This window comes from Lonchura striata, chromosome 14 (assembly GCF_050655825.1).
Source record: "Lonchura striata isolate lonStrDom1 chromosome 14, ASM5065582v1, whole genome shotgun sequence".
Classification (NCBI taxonomy): domain Eukaryota; kingdom Metazoa; phylum Chordata; class Aves; order Passeriformes; family Estrildidae; genus Lonchura; species Lonchura striata.
Genome location: NC_140716.1, coordinates 7,079,652 through 7,096,672, shown reverse-complemented (window position 1 = coordinate 7,096,672; position 17,021 = coordinate 7,079,652). Strand labels below are relative to the sequence as shown.

The following is a 17,021-nucleotide window of genomic DNA, read 5'->3' as shown; positions in this document are numbered from 1 at the left end:
TTTGATAACATTCTCTTACTCAGAAGTCCAAGACAATTGGTTTAGGTTCCCTGCCCTGCCCCGTGGGACTGTTAGTGACATCTACAATGGATACTGGATTATTTTTCTGTTGAGAAATAATTCAGCAGGAAGAGCTGACTGTACAGACTAAATATATCCTTTCACTAAAGGATTTACAAGCCAGCTACAAATATGACGTTATTTTCCTCACAAAATTTACTTTCCATTTTGTCTCTGAGAGCACAAGAAGTGCATTTTTTTGACACAGGCTGATTTTACCTGGGTGAGGAAAGGCTGTGATTGCTCAGCATCCTTAGCTCAGAGATGGGAGAGAGAACAACCTCCTGCCCTGGATGAGCCCCTGGTGATGGAGCCGTATTTGGGGGTTCAGGCTGGGGGAGCCGTGTTTGGGGGTTCAGGCTGGGTCGTGTTTGGGGGTTCAGGCTGGGGGAGCCGTGTTTGGGGGTTCAGGCTGGGCTGTGTTTGGGGGTTCAGGCTGGGCTGTGTTTGGGGGTTCAGGCTGGGGGAGCCGTGTTTGGGGGTTCAGGCTGGGCTGTGTTTGGGGGTTCAGGTTGGGCCGTGTTTGGGGGTTCAGGCTGGGGGAGCACACACCTGGAGTCAGCCTGGCCTGGCCAGACCTGGCCACAGCCCAGGAAACGTGGCATGGACACACAGGTGAGGGCCAGGGCACCCTGCCCAGGGCTCCCACTGCAGGATGAAGGATGATGCGAGGCTCCCGTGGAATTTACTGTTCCAGCATGGTGAGAAATGCTTTAAGCAATCCTGTCACTATTTCCTCAGGCCTTTGAGGCACAGCACGAAGATATCAAGTCTCACTCATTGCAGGTGTTTTGAATATGTATTTTTCCCTGGAGGGTGTGTGCTCATGAGCATCATTAGGGGTTTCTGAGCTGAAGCCAGAGTCAGGGCACTCAGGGGGATGCTCTTAGAGCCCAGACACCAGTTCTGGTACCAGCACCACCACACTGCATCACACAACCACCCTGAGCAGACCAGGGCTACAGGCTGCAGGAATGCTACACCCCATCTTATCACTGACTAACAACAGGAGAATGAGCTGCAGTTTGTAGGGTGCAGTAAGACTGGGACAGGTGGGGAATAAAAAATTAAAATTGACTGAAAAAATGTAACCTATTATCTCACTTAACATGAAAAAATAGCTGGGAAAATATAACTGAAATCCTATGAATATATGTCTTCTTTCTTTTCTCTCGTGCTACTACAGTTGTTACCAAAGGCCTTTTGTATTTTCATATTCTGCTTCCTCCCATCAGCCATTTCTAGAACTTGAAAATGTGTTATTTTTCTGGAAGCCTGCATAACAAAATTTACAACAATAATTGTATACAGGAAACTTTTTTTGGGTAGTTCTGTAAGAACAAACTGCAGTATCTGTTTCTACACACATTCTTTTATGTTCAGTAACAAACTCACCTCTTGTTCACTGTGCTTCTTGAATGCATCATTTCTGGTTTATATTCTAGCAGGGAAATATTACAGAACTTACACTTAGACTGGCTCATCTCCTTCCACCTTTCTTTTAGCAGACTGGAGGTTTGTATAGCACAAGCCTGGAATGTTACTGCATAACTGGAAGATACAAAACCTTATTCCTGTAAATCCCCACAAATACTTTATATTTCCCTTTCAAGACAGCTCTCTGTGTAGTTTCCTTTTATAGCATAGGAATCGAGTGACTTTTTCATCTGAAATTCCATTATAAATATAGCAGAATACTCTTTTATTAATGCTCCATAGGAAAAGCTGGCCTGATTCTAACTACTCAAACTGCAGCCTCTAAGCTGGTTTCCCAGAAGTTTCCACCAGATGAGGTGCTAAAGGTTCTGCAATTGCTGGCACGCTTCACTCTCCTTTCTGTCCAACACAATCCATTCCAAAGGCAGCACACTGGGATATAGGGATGGCATGGATGCAGTGAGGTGGACAAGATGTCAGATCTCTCCTCTCCAGCTGAAATGAGCCGAGGAAGGGAAGAGTGCAGGGTGTCATCTTTCTAAGTGAAATAGGATTCCAGCTGACAGGGTCAATGTATATGTGTTAAAGTAAGCCAACAACTCTTCTCCCTCCCCTTTTTATTTTAATGGAAGCTGAGCTAGCTACATTCATCCTAAACCAAGGAATTTTCTCTTTTTCTGCTTGGTTTTCCCACTAGTGAGAGTGACACAAGTTGACACTTGTGGATAAAGTTGTGGAGACCTTTACAATTACACCACTTGACCGGCAAAAGTCTTTTGTGTTCAAATCCTGTCTTTTACCCTGAAAAAGAATCTGTTCTTTTGTGCCTGAGAGGAACATCAAGTTCAGGGCTCACTCTCTGTCAGGAAGGAATTCCACTTCCTCTGTGCACCATAAGAAGTTTTGGGGTTTTTGCCCCTCCTCTCTCCATCTTGTGGCTGCTACAACAAAGAGCAATTTTTTACTTCAATACTAGCTTCTCTAGATCATTTGTAGTGTTTTTTAACCAGAAGAATTCTTCTGAAAGGAACCCAAATTTTCCCAAATTCGTACATTTTAGACTGCAGATGAACACAAGCTCTTGCGTACCTGTTTCCAATTAAGTTTTAACACAATGCAACTATTAAAAACAAACCTTTAAACCAGAGTAATCTTTAAATAAATTATCATTCTTGGTTAGATTAGGAGACACTTTTGTGTCCTCTGATTGTTCTATCAACATACTGATCTTCTGCAATTTAGTTCCATTGATCAAAACCATGCAATGTAATATTTTACTTTCTTCTTCTATTTGGACATGCAATTAATAGTTTACACTCCTTAATTCTTGAGCAACAAGCTCTGGGTGCAGATCCATAATGTAATTGTGGGTGACTGCTGTAGATACCGTTGCTACACAACAAACTGAGTGGGACTTTACACCCATAATATAAAATGAGATGTAGCTACAATAACTGGCAGGTGCTGGAAAAGATAGTTGGGAAGATATGAGAAGCAGAATTCCATAAGCAAGCAGGAAATAACTTCCCAATTCCATGTGCAAGTGAAGCCTACAGAGACAGCCTGTGTTACTAGAGGAGATTTTATTTAAATGATAAACACTAAAAATTGACATGACACAGCCTGACAAACCTTTGTGTTTTGGGCAAGACAAAAACCATTAGCAACACGTGAAAGTTGCTATTTTAACACTGCAGTGAAATGTCTATGTGAAGTTGGGTTTACTGCATTATTGAAACACAGAATTTTGTGCTGGTGTGGTATATGCTTAAATTTGAGTAGTATGAAATCTTAACATTTTTAAACATGCAATGTCTTGTTTTCTATCTTCCTAGAGGGATTTCCAAAAAGTACTAGGAAAAAAGATATGCAAATTCCATATTGCAGAATAGCTTGAAGCACATAAATTCAGATTCTGTTATTTTAATGCTCATAGCCAAGTCTGAGGGACTACAAGCTCTGAAATTTAGGGAAATACAAAATTAGAAAGAATGTTGACTCAATCAACTCATCCCTTATTCATAAGGATTGTGTTATGACTGTTGTACATTCTTCCACTTCCTCAATTTGCTTAAATTATTCTGTATTAAAATAATGCAGAGAGCTTCAACCAGACTTGAAAGATAGAGATACTTAGTACAAAAGTTCTGAATCAGCTGGAATATCCAGATTTCCTTTTCATTCTCATTTCCCTCTTCTGCTCCAATCTCATTCAACAGAAGAAAGGATTTCTGGCATTTTTCCTTGATTTTTTTCCCCATGACTTCTCCAGCCTCTCTGCTTTCCACCCTCTGCTTCAAAAAAATCTCCTTTTTTCTGTTCTGTTTGTCTCCTGCTGTGGGGCTGGTGTCCCTTTTGCTGTCTCATCTCAGAAACCCAGGTTCTTTCTGTGTTTCCTCCTGGGGAGGAAGGATTGGCTGTGGTTTGATACCAATCTTTACATCACATTGGCAGTGAATAGGCTCTAGGTCACCCAGCAGGTTTGGGTTTGAACTGTGAAACCACCTCTAATTTGGCAGAGATAACACAAGTATTATGCATGACAGAGCTGCTAGTGGTCAACCACTTGTGTTTGGGCAAGTCTAAAGGAACTCCCGGGTGAGATTTGCACAGGGGGCTGCAGCAGCTCCCCTGGAGTTAGAAAGGGCAAAGTTTGATCTGTCCCTATGCACCCCATACTGCTCAGCATGCACTGCAATATTATTAAAACACCAAAGTGTACAGTAAATACTTTTCTTTTCAAGCAGATACTTTTAGAGACACCTGGGTATATCATATTTCTTTGGTAAATAGTCTAATATTGTAGCTCAGCTTCAGAACTTGTAAGACTTCTTCTTGAAAATGCAAATGATCTATCACAGACTTCTAACCACATTATCCTGCCTTTTCCAGCATTCACTGACTTTCCTTATCTCTAAATTAAGTATTCCATCAGAGAGTATGCTGGAAGAAATCCAGGGTTGTTGTTTGCCTTAAGAAGAATAGATTTTTCTGCAGTAAAGTTGAAGCAGAAGGTGAACAGAAAGCAGAGAGGAAGGCCGTGTTTTCTCAGTATGGTATCTCTTGAAAAAGATTTATAATTGCAGGATGGAATTCATAGTTAAACAAAAATAAATTTTCAATCACAATTCTGTATTGTCCCAAATAATAGGGAAAACCAGCTGTTTTCGAAAGTCAGCAGAAGATTACCCAATAATAATAATATTTCCAAATAAGCACACCATGTCCCACAGCGACAAGTCATAGATCAGTTGCTTCCATGCATCTGACCAACTGCTTGACTGCAAAAACTGTCATTGTGCATTTTCTGCTATTTCATAAGACTCTGCACAGCCATTTCTTTTAGCTGTTCTGTAGTTTGACAGCAGCAGCTCTGCTTTCTGTAAACAGCCTGCAAAGCAAACAGAGGCGCTGCTGTCGGGGCTGTTTGCTCTGCCCTGTTTGCTGTTCCACCACTCCCGGCCCCCAGCGCTCAGCCACAAGAGCTGTCAGAGCAACCATAAAAATGCAGGCAGCCAAACAGCAACCAGTGCCCACCTTTCAGCAGGGGCCTGTCCCCTCAATTCTACTTCTCCAGAACTATGAAAAAAAAATTACTAAACCCATCCGTGGGAATCACCTGAATTAACAAACTGTGGTGAGTTACAGGAGGAGATGCAAGTTACATCACGGGAAGGGTCCTACATTGCCCAAAATCAAAAGTTCATAGGCAAGACACATCATCAAGTTATTTTTGTCAAACAGCAAATGAAAGCATTAAACAAATGTTTATTTTTTGCAGGTATAGGTCCCAGTTCTTTGCTTTGCAGTGACATGAGAATATTTTGTCAGAAATATTGCAAATACTTTGTTCTCCCTTGCCCAGTGTTGCAATTATGCTGCTCAGCCTACAGAACTGAAGTTGTCAAGGTCAAGTGCTGCTGCTGATCTTTCAAATATTCAGAAATTATTTTCAGAGAGTACAGAACTTGAAGTATTATATTAATGTAAAATTAATCTGTCTTTGAGTCTACAGTTTCTCTTTCAAAAGCTCGAGTAGAAAATAAATATAAATGCACCTGAGAACTTTTAGTCATACACTTGATCAAAAGTAGTGAAGTAAAACTGAGCCCTTCACAATGACACTCAACCAGAAAATTGTTTTAGTTTAGAACTGCTGTTGTACATGAGGACTTCTCATACCAATATTCTGTTGCAAAAGTATTCCAACCTTCACCTCTACTTTAAAAATCAAGATACATAGTTTTTTGGTACTTACTTTAGAATTAAAAATACATATTTTGAATGCATATGAAGATATATTCACCAAAGGAGGGAAAAAAAGAGCTAAATTTGTCAAAACATTGTTAAGAGTCTTGAGACATAATACGCCTTAAAGGCATGTAATCCCTTCCATCTGTGTTATATAAAAGTAGAACATACTTTAACTGATTCTTATCTACTTCACATTTGTTCTGTGAGCTGCCAGCAGGAAAGCAAAAATAAAGGTTATACTTTGGAGTAATTTAAAAAATGCATTTCCACTTACCTAATTCTTTAGAAACTGGAGAATCTGCTGATATGTCCCCAATCTTTGCAAGGCTATCATAATATGCTCTTCCAGCCATTACCATAACTGGGGGTGAGTGAAAAAAAAAAACCACAACTGTTAAAAAAAATCAGAAGATCTTCAATTTTTATTAATGTATGATCCTATGAAGTCTTGTCATCCAGAGCACAGAGTACAAGAGGGGTACATGGCAATAAGGAACTCCTTCTGTCAGAGAAGGTTAGGGAAGTCCCTGTGCTCCCTGCTGATCTGTGAAACCAGGAAACAAAGGCAGAACTCCAGAATACATTAATGAAGTTTCAGCCTTTATTTAGCTCCAACCTCCGTGCATACCCAGAGGAAATCAGCATCTAGTGGGAAGGCTCAGCCATAAGCCATTGGTCAGGGCATAGCAAAGTCCCTTGGTACAGAGAAAACTGCTGAAAAAGCCCAAACTGCAATCCCAAACTTCCTAAAAGTGCTGAGGTCTCTCGTGGTGACCAGCCAGAGCAGGGACCTGGGAAATGGCAACTGGACCAGGCACATGTGGAGCCCCTCAAAACAAATCATCCTTTCCCTCTAAAGCTGGCTGGTACAGGAACCAATAACATGTACCACGAAGTTTCAGTTATTCCCAGTTAATAATTTCCTGGTTAGGGCTGATTTAAACAGAAAAGCCAGTTTCTCTGGAATGAACATGGAAACATTGGGATTGAAGCTGCAGAGAGGCCAGTGGGGAGAAACACCTTAAACAGGGAATAGATCCACAGTGGCTGCCTTGCATCTTCAATGCAAGATCTGTATACCACAAAGAAAAGAAATAACGAGGACAAATAGGCAAGCTTTAATGTGATAAATAGATTATTGAAGTTATTTGTCATTATTTTTTTGTAGTAGTACATTCTTGACCTAAAGTGAAAGTTAAGCAGAGCCTCACTGTTGACTTTAGAATGCTTTTTCTTCTGAGAGGAATATAATTGCCAATTACAGGTCTGTAGTTTATAGTTTTTACTAGTAAGGTGATATCTTTGGTTGCATAACAGTATATTCATCGAGAAGACTGAAAATTTTCCAAATCAAATAAAGATTCTCTTTGAGGCTTTGTTGCATTAGAAAAGTTGATTTCTGTCTAAGCTGTCTCATAGGTGCTCTGTATTCAAACATTTTGAGCAGAAGAATTATACTGGTGCTACTGGTGGAGCAGTGTGCCACCTGCACAAAAGGATTTGATGCCAGTCCAACTCTTCCTATCTGTGTTTTCTCAAGACAGCCCCAAGTCACTCTTTTCTCCTAATACAACCACTTAAAAAGGAAGGAAATGTGTGACTTTCCCTGTGCTAAATCAAGAACCCTGCTTGTATAGTCCCTTAACCAGTACTATGGATATATATTATTTCTACAGAAAGGGAAGGTTTTTTGACCTTTTGTCCTTTGTGTAGAAAAATGCATTATAAACATATCTGGAGTTATTGTAAGTTTTATGTTCTTTGTCAGCATACTCCAACTTTTTTGGAAAGCTGCAAAGTGTTTGATTAGCAACAGAGTATTTACTCTTGTTACAGATCTATTTACACCACTCAGAACTGATGGTGAAAAGATTACCAATTTATGAGAGTCCAAAGAAGACTTTGCAACAGTTGTTGCAACACTGTAAATATTCACTTGAAATTAAGCGTTCATGCTAGATATGCCTTATTAGCTAGGCTTGAAGGCAAATGTAACAAAAACCAAAATGTAACACATCAACAGCAAAGTGTGTAAAAACAGGACCCTCAGAAACTGGTATAGAAATATTTCAAATTATTATAAAAACACTTGTTATTCCTTCTGGGACTACCTGCAATTCCTAAGATCAGGTACTAGGTAACCACATGTTAATCCATCAAGTTAGGCACTGCCACAATTAAGTCAACATTTCCCTATTTTCATCTCCAGCAGGTTTTGGTTTTATCTTTTTCTCAAGCCAGGTCTAAAATTTGCATGAAGAGAGATTTCAATGTCTGTTTGGCTAAGCACTACTTCTGCAGGATCCCATTTCTCAGAGGACTGATGTGCCACAGGCTTGAGTGAGGCAAAATTAGAGAGATTTTACATGGCTTTAATATGGTATCAAGCAGTTTGACAGGTCTGCATGGGGAAATGGAGCAGGCTCTGACAGGTCCCACCCACAGTGCAGGCTCTGGGAGTCTGGAGCCCAGTCCTGGAAAGCCCTACTTAGATTGTTTCTATGAAGTCAGTAGTGGAAGCAGGCAATTATATTCTAAAATCTTTGAGAGACTGATCCTTAGATTCAAATTCATTCTGATTTTGACACAATGAAAAAGATAGCATCAGGATTAGTATGGACAACAACAACAACAAATCAATCCACTCCTGCAGCTTGAACTAATTCACATTTTTCTGTACTCAGGGTTACTTAAGTAGTGACATGTGTAGGTGAGCAGGAACAGATCTAAGAATGTGAAATATCTCTGGAAGGTATTTTCAGATAAAAAAACCCACCTAATTTACATAACTTTGGTTTTTTTCACTTATTATTCTAATGTGGGTTACTTAAACCCACTTTCAGTTTATTTTGCAGGAGCTCTGTGTCTAAGTGTTTGTGATGCAACTTCTCCAGAACAGTGGAAAAACCCCAAAAGACTGGAAAGAAGCATATATATTTGTAAATTTGTGCTTGTTAGTTGGGTTTTTTTTCCCTCTTAATTAAACCCATCCAAAGTTCAACTTGGGAATTAAGCCTATATACACAACCCTCATATCCAATATGTATATTTCAATGAGAATTAAACATTCTTTCTATATGTAGCAATTGGAAAACTTACCATTAACAGCTTTTTCATAATTCTTCCCCAGATTTATTAAATTCCTCAGTCCGGGATTGAACTGTTCCATAACATTCTAGTGCAAGAAAACAAAATTTGTGTTATAACCAAGATAATTCCACAGTGCATGTGAGTATTAATCACAGCATCACTCAGGCCTAGTTCACGACTGAGAAGTCCATAGATGGATGAAAATTGGAGGATTTGGGAGACACAGGAAAACAAAGGATGGAAGGGAGAAGAAACTGAGCCATTAAGATCAACAAATGGGAAAAAAAGTTAAACTATTGGAACAGGGGGTAAAAAGGCATCTGGCTGTTTATAATACAAAAGGATATCAAGTGTGTAATCAAAGTTTGTGCAAGACCATCTTTTATGGTAGGTGATGTTGGAGTGAGAGAAAAACTTTTATCCACTAATTGTTTTATAAATTCAGACAACTTTCTGACAATGGTTCAAGATTTGAGTTCTAAATAATAATTAAAAAAAATGCTAGAAAAGAAAAGCAAAATTTCACCAGATCTCTAGTTCATATTCTTTGTGGTTTCTGTGTTATAGATGCATTTAGGGAAATTAGCCATTTTGGTATTTTTTGCTGTACTTTTTGTTTGTTTAAAATTTGTGCAAAGCCATGTTTTTTTCAGAAAGAAAATGAAAATGATGACCTTATTTAAATAGAAGGGGAAAAAAAAATCCACTGCAGCTGCTTTCACTGTCAAATACAAATACTGGCTGAAACAACCAGAATCTGAAATCCAGCAGCTCCAGGCAGGACTGCTCTCATTCCTAGCAAATTCTACAACCTGCAGATTCTGCACCTCCTTTCCCCTAACAAAACTATGGCTATGACATTACTCTGTGAAATTATACTGTCATGAAAAGAAGATAATGAGATTCCTGTAGATACCATTCCGTTATTCTTACTATTTTTATGACAATACTTTTATGACACCACTCACTACTGTTCACACAGCAGAATTGTCAAGTTCAAGGAATTCAAAACAGATGCTTTCTGTTTACAAGAAACACAAGAGTCAAGACAAGTGAAATACTATCAAGCTTTTGTCTGTTGTACTATTAGCAGAAGGAAAATATTTATGTTTAGTACACAGGTGGACCTAAAAAGAACAGCAATATGTCACATTTGTCTGATTTTCAGGCAAGGCCATGCAGACAGAATTCTATTACTTTTCAAAGACAGCACCATATCTGGATTCTGCTGAACATAAAAATTGAAGGATTAAGTCCAATAATACTTTAACAGTCATACTGAATAAAAATATAGATATTTTAAAAGTATATGAAACTATTAGATTCCAATTCTAGTATAGCATAAATTATATCACAAGCAGCCACAGAACAACAATACCTGGCTTCACTGCCTTTGTGTACACATTAAATGCAACTGGGATTGTTTTCTGGTCTGTCCCATTAAACTCTCACCCACCCAAATGCAATCACTGCAAACAAACCAGCTATTGTCCCCAGGCCCTTGATTTGTGTTAACTCACAAACCACATCCAGAAATCATTTGGGAAAGTGTGTTTCAGGTGGAGCCAACAATGCCAAGGGCTATTCTAACAACTTAACAGGATGGATATTCAGGCTCTGGTGTCTGGGAACATCCCTCCTCCTGCCCCAGCTCTGGAATTTGCTGCTGTCAGTGTTGCTGCTGTGGTTGTTGCTCTCCTCCTTGCTGAGGTGCTCTGACTGTGAGACACTTGTTCCAAGGAGCAAGTTGTTTCTTCCTATTCCAACTTCTTGCTATTTCTTCCCAGCTGTGTACTAAAGACAGTGTCTGTTGACTTACATGGAGTCAGTGAATCACAAGGAAAAAAAACAAATATGAATTAGGGGATTGTTTCAGGATAAAGAGTCCTGTATGTTCAAGGATATGGGAAAAAAAAAGATGTACTATGATAGGGTGTGTCCATGGCACATAAGAGTCTCAATATCATCTTGAATTGCCACTCTATACTGAAAATAATCTTGGAAGATTCTGCCTATGCTAACCCTGTTCCTCAAAACAAAAAATGACAGAGTAAAACAGTGAACCCCTTATTGCCACCTACCCCAAAATTCTAAGAAGAACATGATAATTATTGGCCTTGAAGTACTGATTTTTGGAATGACTGTCTTAAGCATTCAGGGGTAAAGATTCCAGTTTTCCTGACATCTTCTAATTCAGTTTTCAAACCAGTGACTGCACTTGTGTCAGTTGTTTTCATTCAGGAAGAAGTGAACAAACCCCAATAAAATTACCCTTAATGCTCCCCTCTCTGAAGCCAGCTCCCACAGCTCTTGTTTTTCACTGGACCTCCTGACCCAGAGCAGGTATTTGTGTTCAGCAGACACAGATCACGCTCTGGAGACACAGCAGGTCCAGTGGCACACTGGGGACTCGGAGGGAGAGCTCCAGGACAGCACTTCTGCTCAAGGTACACGAAAAACCACTGGGAAAGGGGAAGAAAACTTACAGCCAGTGCCTGCAGCAGCTGGAAGGAGCACAACTAATGGATCTTTTCTCCAGCAGCCCAGGCAGTCTCTGGAAGGGTTTCAGGCCACAGTGGTTGATTGTTAGAACCAGTCCCTGGACGTGAACGCCCAAGAAACGGCAAAAACCTCAGCAATGGAAATTCCCCTTTGGAGTCCTGGTTTCACAGTTTGCTTTATGGGTATCAGCTGATCCTCCCAGCACTGGGCAAGGCTCATCTCAATCAAGGGTTTGTGCTCAACAGAAAAACTTAACTCTCCCTGACGCCCCTGCCATGTCTCCAAGATGACCTGATGAAATAATTCTCCGATTATTTCCCTTTCATGCATTAGGAGGAAAGCATAATACGTGATCTTTTACCTTTCTACTGAAGACAAGGTTCTCAAAGCAAACAAAAAACCTGGCCATGCTTCTAGTGGTCTTTCTATACAGTTAACCACAGGTAACCACTGGCTGCCCTTGAAGTGCAGGAGAAGTATCTATCAGAAAGGGAAACTGTCACAGGCAGAATGAGCTAGAGATTTTATATTACCAAGACATTTCAGATAAATTAAAATTATTGTAGTATTTTATTCAGCTTCAGAAGTAACAGGGGACAAGTGCAACTCCAATCAATTTTTACAGTTACTTTTTCTTACCAAGTCTTACAGTTTTATAGCTTCTCTTACTTTTAGTCCAAAGAAAAGGTCACAAAGATGAGTGAGACTGAACACCAGTGCAAAATTTCAAGTCACACAATAAAGTCAGATCTCAAAAATTCTCAAAAAGGAGGACAGAGGAACAAAGAAAAATTTCTGATCAGGAGACAAACGAACTTAAAATTGTCAAAAGTCTCAGAAAATAACAGTATTTTTATCTGCCTTGGTGTACAAGGACATGCAAATAAAACCTTTGTCTTAATCCAAATAAACATCATAAAGTGAGAGAGAGCTTGGGGGGGGATAAAGTGGTTCAGAACACATCATTTGCCTGTACAGTGAGGCACACAAACAGGGCCTCCTAATTGTCAATCGTGTGTCCTATATTCCAGTGACACACTACCTCTCATGAACAGAATAATTAACGAGAAGAGGAGGCACATGATCAGATCCTACAGCTTTCTATTATTTAGGATGAATGGAAATAAAGGGAAACATTTACAAAACAGGCAACTGGAAACATCTTTTATGCAGAGACCTTTAGAGCTGGCAAAAGCGACCTTCCAAGGGAAAAAAGCACAAGAGAAACCTATTCTGGTGGTTTGAGTCATTAAATCCTCAGAGAATCTGTTATAAGAGTTGCTGTGTTCCTTTCACCACATGAAACCAGTGTGAGTTATCCAGCCTGGTAGCATGGAGCTGGCTGAAGAGGAAGAAGCCCTGAATTTCCACTTGTTGTGTATGGGTATTAAATCTTCCACAGTTCCTGATAGTCACATAAACAAGGCTAATCTTCAAACCAAATGACAGCCATTGTAAAAGTGCCTTCCTGTAAATGCTCAGCTTTGCTTTTTGCTTAAAGACACACCTCACTGAACAATAGCTCAGCAGGTATGAACACAACTAAACAATGCATAGACTCCCTGCAGTTTCAAGTTTACATCCTGCAGGCAATCTTGCAAGAGTGAATAACAGTGTATTTGGGTAGAATTCTGAAATTAGAAAACTACCAGAGAGAAGTAGATCTTGATGTCTACCATCACTCCTATTGCCATCGCTGTATCTCTTCATAACTAAGCTCTGCATAGCTACTAGTGATTTATTTTAAATTGTTATTTCTCAATTTGAAAATGAGCAAATGTTTTAAGTCTCTAGTGTGACCACACTATGTCTGAGACCCCCGCCTTGAGAAGATTCAAAAGGTGTACAAAAAGGAAATAATACTGTGCTCTACTGTACTTGAAGCATTTTGTACATTAGTGCATTTCATCTCCTCCTTTAGCTCCCGAGATCCATAATACAATTTTCAGAAGGGCACAGTTGAGCCCTCAGCACATCTCATGCTAAGATATCTCATTTGTATGTTAGCTTAATATTATTTTAAAACTGGTTTAACAGAATGGAAAAGACTAAATCAAGATTCCAGTGTTTATTCAAAAAGACTATTTCTTATGACTAATTATTAGTCGTCTTGATGGAACATTTCTTATTTAAGAGAAACTTTAATACATCATCCATCAGTGTGTTTCAAATACAAACCTTTTCAGGTATGAACATATGCCCAAGGATAGACCTCAAGTAGGCATAACTCTAAATAAGGGCAGAAGAGATAATTTGTACTGAGGAAGAACTGGATTTTATACAAACTCCCAAAGGCTCCTCTTCCCCCAAGTTAGATTTATAATGCAGGGATGCAAAGCAACAGCCTGACTGCAGCTTGTGCTGGGACCACAGGTGAATTTGAAGTTTGATACATAAATCCACTAGCTTAATATAATTTGTGAGGTTTTTTAAAATACAGAAACATAGAATTTAGGACTTTGAATTTATCAGATCTATTTCTCTGTATAGCCTACTGAAATAATTCTTAATGTCTCTGGGGAGTGCAAAGGTTTTTTTTTTAGTGGGGCTGTGTTTTGGGTTTTTTTAAATAGCGCATTGGTTGATAATCAAAATTTTTGGGTAAGATTCATCTGAATACAAAGAGATCTATTTTAAAGCCAAGATGAGCAAGACAAATCATGCCAATACCAAGAGCTCTGGAACCCTCACCCCACAGGAACACTCTGAGCTGCCTGCCCAGCCCTTGGCCCACCCAGGCAGAAGGACAGGTCTGTACCTCAGCACTTTCCTGTCCTGTCCCCTTTCCCCTGCACTCTGTGTGTCACAGCCGGGTGCCAAGCAGTTTTCCCCACTTACAGCAGAAAACCTGTGCAGGCTGCAGGGACACAACCACACATAACCACTTTGCTGGGGTGACCAAGTGACCATCTGAGTCCCACAGTGTTCCCCCACACTTCCACATCCCCACAGGGAGCTGCCAGGGCAGGGCAGTGTCATACCAGGGAACCTCTCAGCAGTTCCTTGGCAGAAGGGAGGCTGTGGCCCTCTTTAGTCATAGGCTCCCACACCCTTGGGCTTCATTGTGCACGTGCCATTCCTATCATGCATTAAAGTGATTCTTCAGATCTTACATAAAGGGTAAATGTCAGCCCTGGTTCTTGTGTGTGCACACACATTTGTGAATTATGCTGTTTATTTAGTCAGGTTAGCTGAAAAACATTGAGGTATTCGTTTTCTGGTGTTGTTGCCAGAAGAAAGGAAGAACAAGATAAAAATAAAATTGCATTACTCAGCCACCTGACGACTTCTGTAAATATATTTTGAAGCTTTGTATAACACAGGTTACTATGTATTTAATAAATCCAATGGATTAGCACTGTGAGAAAGAAAAAAAAAATCACACAACACTCCCCCACCCCCACAAAAATAGCAGGCCAGCAAGGTATTCAATTTAATTTTTTATTATTTTTCCAGGTCACCCAAAGCTTGATCTTTTTTGAGAAGTCGTAAGCCTGTATTTGGTCCTGCAGCACAGATGTCATCACTGCACTGGTTTTTCACCAGACCAAGCCTTTCTTCCTAGAGGCAGGAGAAGCACAAGCAGTGCTCTGGGTTTTACCCATCCCAGCACGGTGTTTCAGGCAGTGCCCTGCTGGGATGGCACAGGCGAGGGCAAAAGCGCCACGAGCACTGCTGAACAAAGGAGAGCACACTCTCCTCACAGGAGCATGGCACAAAGATGTGTTCATTTGTTTTACATGGGGCAGCTGTGATTTCAGTCCCAGCCAGTGCTGAACACACAGGCTCCTGCTCGCTGCCCCTAAAGGGTACCCAACTGCTTTCAAGATTTCAACTTTGATGGAGAAGTAACCGCTTTAAAGTGGACCCCGAATCCATTCTCTATCTGAAGCCGCCTTTATACCTTATCTGGATAAAGTTTCAATTTTTAATGAGGGCAGGGCAGGAGGGTTTCCAGGCCTGTGAGTACGAGCTATGTGATGCAACATGCCAGACCTCTCAAAATACCTACAGAGTAGACATTTCATCACAATGTCAACATTAACTTTGTATTCCTTTGTGGTTTTCCTGGTTATTTCGATCTTAAAGATCCCTTTGAATTAGTTGAGAAAACAAAACTAAAATGCAAACTTTCCCAGGAAATAAGTAGTGAATAACAGGGAAGGTTTTGCTATTTAGAGGTCTCTCATTCCTTTAAAGCCTATTTTAAATTATATCCATTGAAACACACAGGAGATGTTCTCCCCTCTCCTCTGTAAAACTGTTTTGACTGCATTCTGGAAGTCAATAGACAGAGCAGAGCATTCCTTTGTTGGCACAGCCCTGAACAGTCAACTTCCCAGGTTTCTCCTCTCTGAGCCTGTATTTACAGGGTGCTCTTCTGAGAGAGGAATTTATGTTTGCTTATGGCCTTGCCACAAACGTAACTGATACCAAAAAGCACCAGACTATTTAAGATTATCTGCTCTAGTTCTAGAGGACAAAATTTATACCCAGATAATCTAAATTTTTTTCAGTACTTCTGCATGAATTTGGTATCCAAGTCCAAAGACAGTAAACACCAAATACAACATGACCCCAGTGTAACTGGGCTACTTAAAGGGAGGGGTAAAGTTGACTTAAATGTGTGTTGAAGAACAACAAAATCAACAGCAAAATTTACTCCTTGTAAATGTTTTTGGAAACCTTTAAATACTGATGACAACATATTCAGAAATATGAAAATATTTTATAATAAACCATAAAAATTTAGTAAATAGTGAAATACAACAATCCAACAGAAAGCTTTCCTCAGGGCTCAAAGCTACAAGTACAGTGCAGCTGTAAGTTAAATTTGCAAATGTATTCAATCATGCAAATTTGAGTGCTTTCTCTGGTACAACACACTACAGAATGAGGACTACAGATACAACTATGGATTACTTCACTACCCAACCAAAAGTATGATTCTCAAGGGAATTTTTCCCAATTAGAATTGCTGTGTTTTGGAAAGAGTGTGTTTATAGGGAGAAAGAGTTCAGAACAAATGTCTGGTGTTCATAAACAAAATATTTTAAGTTCTACAAATAAGAGATTCCAAGGCTTTTGGAAAGTTTAAAACTTCCCAACATGAACTACCCACAGCAGTCGGTACTTTGGGGCAGTGCTAGGGTGCACCATCATAAATCTGATTATCAGCTCGGGACGCTGGCAAGCAACTTAATTCAGCGTTAAGCCATTTTTAGGCTCTGGCCCGTATGAAGAAACGGTTCAAGCAGAGGACCACAACCACCAGGATCTCCAAACCGCCTTATCACCAAAACACACCAAGGGAATCAGGGCCGGCTGTTGAACCGAGCCTGCTGGAGAGGCAGAGCCCGGGCTGGGAGCCGCGTTGTCCCGGGTGCCGCCTTGTCCCGGGTGCCGCCTTGTCCCGGGTGCCGCCTTGTCCCGGGTGCCGCGGCCGTGCCCCCCGGGGCTGCGGCGGAGCCCCGGCCGCGGGCAGGGGCGGACGGACGGACACAGCGGGGCGGGCGGGATCCCTCCCGAGCGGGGAAAAGAGGAGAAGGGAAAAAACCAAAAAAAAACCCAAGAAAAGAAAAAAAAAAAAAGAGGGAAAAAAAAAAAAAAGAGAGAGAAAAGAAAGTAAAGAGAAAAGAAAGATAAAAGTTTGCTGCGTTTCCGCGGCCCCCGGGGCA

At 40.4% G+C, this 17,021-nt stretch overlaps 1 protein-coding gene across 1 annotated transcript in view; it reads right to left on the bottom strand.

Moving 5' to 3' along the window:
• Positions 1 to 17,021, bottom strand: part of BAIAP2L1 (BAR/IMD domain containing adaptor protein 2 like 1) — a 35,441-nt gene that overhangs the window by 18,083 nt on the left and 337 nt on the right. Inside the window, exons 2-3 of the mRNA XM_021539742.3 lie at positions 8,851 to 8,926; positions 6,026 to 6,112 (exon numbers count right to left, since the gene is read on the bottom strand). Of these exons, the coding sequence (XP_021395417.1) occupies positions 6,026 to 6,112; positions 8,851 to 8,926 (163 nt within the window). The remainder of the gene's footprint in view (positions 1 to 6,025; positions 6,113 to 8,850; positions 8,927 to 17,021) is intronic.